This window comes from Leptonychotes weddellii, chromosome 11 (assembly GCF_054177405.1).
Source record: "Leptonychotes weddellii isolate Sample4059 chromosome 11, ASM5417740v2, whole genome shotgun sequence".
Taxonomy (NCBI): Eukaryota; Metazoa; Chordata; class Mammalia; order Carnivora; family Phocidae; genus Leptonychotes; species Leptonychotes weddellii.
In genome coordinates, this window is record NC_138379.1 from 21,941,493 (window position 1) to 21,947,492 (window position 6,000).

Here is a 6,000-nt window from a genome sequence, read left to right on the forward strand (position 1 = left end):
CTGAGTTTTTCCAGAATAATGGCTTCTGCCAGGTAACCCAGGAAGATTATCAGCCCAGAACCACTTTACCTCTGCTTGTGGGTTCCCAGAAAATGCAAGTACTATAGATGTGAACCTCAAAGCCTCATGAGGACAGGACTATGAAAGCAAATTTTCAAGGGAGTAGGCATTCTTATTCCATAGAGATCTCAAGTCAAATAAATGAATTTGCCTGTTATCATATGGCATTAAATTCCATCCATATACTGATGACTCTCAAATTTCTATCTCCGAGTCAGACTTCACTCAGGAACTTCAAATCCTACAACCGATCGTCTATTCAACACCTTGGCTTCAATGTCTAATAGGCATCTCAAATTTACCACATCAAAGCCTAAACCTAACTTCTGGATTTCCCCTCCCCCTGCTCTCTTCCTCTTCCCCTCAAAAATACCTGTTCCCAATCTCATTTATTCTTCTTCCAGCTCAGGCCCCCGTGTGGCACATGGCTCCAACTCCTACTCACCACTGTAGATGCTGCTACCATCTGATGAGTCCCCTTTCTTGTATTTAAGCACTACTTACCATTAAGAAATTTGCTTTATAATTTTCTATCCAGTAGTGAGCAGAAGCCTTACCCCACTGCTCAGATGGTCATAGTGACTGAAAGTCCTCGGGGTTGACCTTTCAAATGTGAGTGGGCAAAGGGGGCTACTTAAATGACTTATAGTTTACTCTTGATACCAGATTGCCATCAGGGCTTGCTCCATTCAGTGTAATGCTACTAACAAGGCTCAAGAAAGCACACAGAAACCACTTCCTATAAAATAACCATGAGTGTGGATACATCTTGGTTTCAGGATAAAGACCCTTATAGACTGACAAACTGATGACTGGTATTCAAGATCCTTCCTATAACCTATCTGACCTCACACACACTATGCCCTTAATGCAGCCTGAACTACCTACAATTGCCAAAATATATGTCATGACATCTCACTTCCAAGATTTTGCTGAATTGTTTATGTTATCCAGGATGCCCTTTCACACTTTTTTTTTTTTTTTTAAACAAAACCCATGTATTCTACAAGGACCAGGTCAAACAGTACCTCATCTGCAAAGCTCTCTTAGATCCCTGTCACATTTCCTGCTTTTGGCTTACTCTTCCCCACCAATATATTTACTGATCAACTACTTACTGTGCTGCTGGGTGTGTTCCAATTACTATGCTAGTCATAAAAGGGAAAGGAGACAGATCAAGACATATTCCCCAGAGAGGAACAGAATTAAGTAATGCTTCCAACCAGACATGGTAACTAGTCATGGTCATCTGGATAGCCTCACTGTACCACACCTCCTAACCTGCATATTGATCTAATCCATAGTCCCAAATTCCTGCTGTGAGGTCCATTTTGTAATCTATCTTGCTGCCTTTCCTAGCACCTCAGTCTCTCTCAAAGAACTAAGGCCTTCTCCTAAACTCTCAAGCTCATTTGGCTACGGTTCAGAAGTAAATACTTGTAGCCTTCTTCCCAATCCCCGTATCTGTCATCACTGGCAAAAGTGATACCATGAATGGCTCTATCCCCTGGAATCACAGCGTCAGTGTCAGACTGAATTCCTGCCCACTGCCTAAACTCTTCAGTGTTATTTCACAAACACTAGACTGGACCACTCAATACCAGCATTTGCCTGGATGACATCTGTGCCCACTGAGTCACATACAAGTCCTCACCAGGGCTAGTCTCTGGAATCAGATATGGCATTCCAAGCCATGTCATCCATAAGCTCCCCTCTTTCTGTTTTTAACACCTGGTTCACCATTTTTCAAGCTGAAGCGTAATAATGGCTACAGGGAACTCATCTGGTCCATTTCTCTGTAATCTCTAATAGGGACTGGTGATTCATCCTCTTTCCTCCACAAAAGTTTAACATGTTGCAGAATGAGTAAAGCACAGGGAAAGACGGCTACATCGAGTGCCGAAAAAAGCTGTCCCCAGTCAATACCTGCACGGGGGAAGGTAACTCTACCGCAACACGTGGCAACGACCAGAGTGGGGGGAAAAAGGAAAAGAGAGCAGCCACCAGCAATACAAAGTCTCCTTCTCCAGATGCCTCCACATTAATTGTTCCTTTGTCCCTCTGTATTATAGAGGCATAATACATTTCACTATCTAGCAGGGCTGGAATCCTTCTCTTCTGCTCTTCTTTTGAGAGTTTTCTCTATTATTATTATTTGTTCTTGCCAATGAAATTTATAATCAACTTGCTTAGCCTCAGGAAACACACACACACACAGACAGCATCATCATAAAACCACAAATTAACTTAAGGGGCTCAACAATTTATGATGTTGACACTAAAAGCTAAGTATAAAAACTAAAAAAAAAAAAAAAGCCTCAAAATATTTTACCATTCTCTGCTTGTGAAAAGATACAGGCTGAACCCAGAAAACCTTTGCTACATTATACATTACCACGGGAAAGTTTATTTAAACAAACTTAGATTAACTAGCGGAGGATGTGATTTATTTCATGTGCTGTGTAATGCAGCTGACTGGAAAAGACCCCCAAACGATGAAATAACACAAGGCATTAGTAGTGTACTCGCTCACCTTCCTTTTTCAGCCATTTCACAATGTTTCCTTCCTCCATCGTAGGAGACAGTGATGGCATCAGTATCTTAATGGGATCAGCTGAAAATGAAAAGGGAAAGATCAGCCACAAAAAAAAAAAAAAAAAAAAAAGCACCTCATGAGGCATCAATAGAAAGTTCAAATACGTTAAAATCAAATTCAATTTGGGAAAGAAAATATTCCAAAATCTGAAAGACTCCCAAGTGGTCAAACTAAGTGTCCAGTAAACAGTATGGAAACACAGAATTGTCATTTTTTTTTTTTAAATAAAACTCTTTTTGGAATACTTTCAATTCCTTTTTCATAGTTCCCCAGTCATATGTATTTTCAAGCCAGATGCTTGCAAGATTAAAAAAAAAAAAACAAAACCTGATTTATGTTTCACCTCCTTCTTCACGTTTGTCACTGCAAAAAAATATTTACAAGTAAAATGACCAAAGGAAAAGACAAATAAAAAGAAAAAAAAAAACAAACTAGGACTCTGATAACCTACAACAAAGTAATCAAGATTAGACTTTAAGAAATTGATTGTATTTTTTATTTTCCTCTACTATTACACTATTCAAGAACCAAAGGTTCTTGCTGGTAGTCGTGAAAGAAAAAGATTCGCCTAGTCAAAGAGGACTACGCAAACGAACCTGCATAGTTAAATTAATCTCAGATTGTGTTCCATACAACATTTCAACTAGGTATCCAAAAAGGTAGACTCAAACCACGGTGACCCCTCAGTGAAACACAGCTACTTTCTCCTTGGATATCAAAAAAGGACACACTCTCTATATTTGTCCAGATGTGCTTTCCCAAAAGTCGCCCAGTGCCCAGGACCACACTCAAAGAGCACACAGCTGTACACTAAATTCACATAAAGTTTATACTAATAAAGCAGTTAATAGCATATACCAGCTCCTAGCAGTAGCCATAGTAAGAAATTACATTCCCTGAAACCTTCCACAGAACCCATTCTCTCCTCAGATTATTCAACTCTCTGACCCAAAAAAGCAAAACACTATAAAGCACATCTAATATATTTCAAATGTGGAAGAGTACAGGATAGGGTTTCTTTTTTTCCATTGACGTTTTAGGGTTAAAAGCAAGGGAACTGAACACTAATGTTAAAGGATGTTAAATACTTTCTTTGAGAAACAACTAATTTACTGTGACTTCAAGCAGAGTTCCTACAGCTTCATGGTAAAGGAATTTCATCTCCAAAGCATTTGGAGAGAAGCTTCTGTCTTCTTTCCACCAAGCACACATACCTGCCTCAGCCTCTTGCTCATATTCTCTTAAGAATTGCCTACCTCAGGGGCGCCTGGGTTAAGTATCTGCCTTCAGCTCAGATCATGATCCCAGGGTTCAGGGATCGAGTCCCGCATCAGGCTCCTTGCTCAGTGGGAAGCCTGTTTCTTCCTCTGCCTGCCGCTCCCCCTGCTTGTGCTCTCTCTGACAAATAAATAGATAAAATCTCAAAAAAAAAAAAAGAATTGCCTGCCTTGAGGCACCGGGGTGACTCAGTCGGTTAAGTGTCTGCCTTCAGCTCAGGTCATGATCCCAGGGTCCTGGGAATCCCGGCTCAGCGGGGAGTCTGCTTCTCCCTCTGCCTCTGCCCCTCCTCTGCCTTAGCCCCTCCCCCCCACTCGTGCGGGCGCCCCCTCCCTCTCTCTCTCTCTAGCGTGCTCTCTTACTCTTAGTAAATAAATAAAATCTTAAAAAAAAAAAAAAAAAAGAATTGCCTGCCTTAAGGAATTTGCATTTTCCTTTCAGCTCTTTCTTGTGCAAGTCCTAAGTGGATCTGCCTTTCAAAGGCAGATAGATAGCAGGCCTACCTCTGTTCCTGCCATCAGGGCCCACTGGGCGTGAGGAAACAATTAAGGTATGTGTGTTTGCTTTATATACATGAATTCTCCTCAAACAAAAGCCCAAAGTCTAAATATGGGGTTATGCTGGGAAGCCCAACCGTAGAAGGCCACAGATCTAAGTCACATCCTCTAATCCAACAAAACCACCACACTGAAACTGTTACTTGGATCCCCATCTGACTTTTTTGCCTCTCTCTCAATGGGTATCAAACTCTAAGAAGGACAGAAAAGTAGAATTTTCACTCCTAATACCCCAACAATGGTGGAGCTCAAACCAAACTCTAAGTCAACACATCCATTTCATCAATGAGACAACTACAAGTCACTGATTAAGAGATCTGAATTCCTCCTGCCTAACTCTAAAGGTTATACTCTACTACACTGCCCTACTTCTCATCCTTACAAATATGGATCAATTAATCACTGGTTATTCATAGCCTACTCACCCAGAAATTTATAGCCTACTCACCGAGAAATTCAAACACAGCAAATCAGACATCTCAAATCCATGTGAACATATCTTCAGTCAAATTTCCGAATAAGTCCTTTCCCTACCTTGGGCTTAAAAAAATTCCTGTATCAAGAAACCACTTTTACTACTGACAATGAATATTTTGAATGTAGAAGAAAGCAGGTAATCATTAAGTGCATGATATCTTGAAAATAAGGGAGGAAAAATAGCCACAATGACTTTCCTAACTCCTGATAAATGAGATTTATTAATAATGAATGTATCATTAATAAGCCATGTATTTATTATTATTTTTTTTTTTTTTTAAAGATTTTATTTATTTATTTGACACACAGAGAGAAAGCACAAGTAGGCAGAGAGGCAGGCAGAGAGAGAGGCAGAAGCAGGCTCTCCACTGAGCAGGGAGCCCGATGCGGGACTGGATCCCGGGACTCCAGGATCATGACCTGAGCCGAAGGCAGTCGCTTAACCAACTGAGCCACCCAGGCGCCCGCCATGTATTTATTATTAACACCTGATTTTTTGTTAAAACACAGCGCAGAAGAGACTGGTAAACACGGGCCATCAACACCTGGGCATTATGTCTCTCAAAAACTTCCTCTCCTCAGATTATTCATGTGTTGTGTAATGACCTCAACAGTTTCATTTAATTTCCCAGCTCCATCTAGTTGAAATTCAAACCATAACTGTAATATGGCTTAAAAACATTATCGCATTTTTTTCTTTAGTAAAGTAAGTCCTCATGGACTAAAACAGGCACATTAAGATACTGAATGGGTAGAAAAGAATGCAAACTACTATGCAGGACCTCAGTGCAGTGCCATCCATACAACACCAGAGTATGAGATTCTTTTTCTTTTTTCCATAGTTTATCTATATTTATTATTTTTTTCCTTTCTTTTATTATTATGTTACGTTAATCACCATACATTACATCATTAGTTTTTGATGTAGTGTTCCATGATTCATTGTTTGTGCATAACACCCAGTGCTCCATGCAGAACGTGCCCTCTTTAATACCCATCACCAGGCTAACCCATCCCCCCAACCCCTCTCCT

At 40.4% G+C, this 6,000-nt stretch overlaps 1 protein-coding gene across 1 annotated transcript in view; it reads right to left on the reverse strand.

The window, feature by feature from the left end:
* Positions 1–6,000, reverse strand: part of PDHX (pyruvate dehydrogenase complex component X) — a 67,927-nt gene that overhangs the window by 46,964 nt on the left and 14,963 nt on the right. The window contains exon 2 of the mRNA XM_006733049.3: positions 2,594–2,674. Coding sequence (XP_006733112.3) covers positions 2,594–2,674 — 81 coding nt within the window. The remainder of the gene's footprint in view (positions 1–2,593; positions 2,675–6,000) is intronic.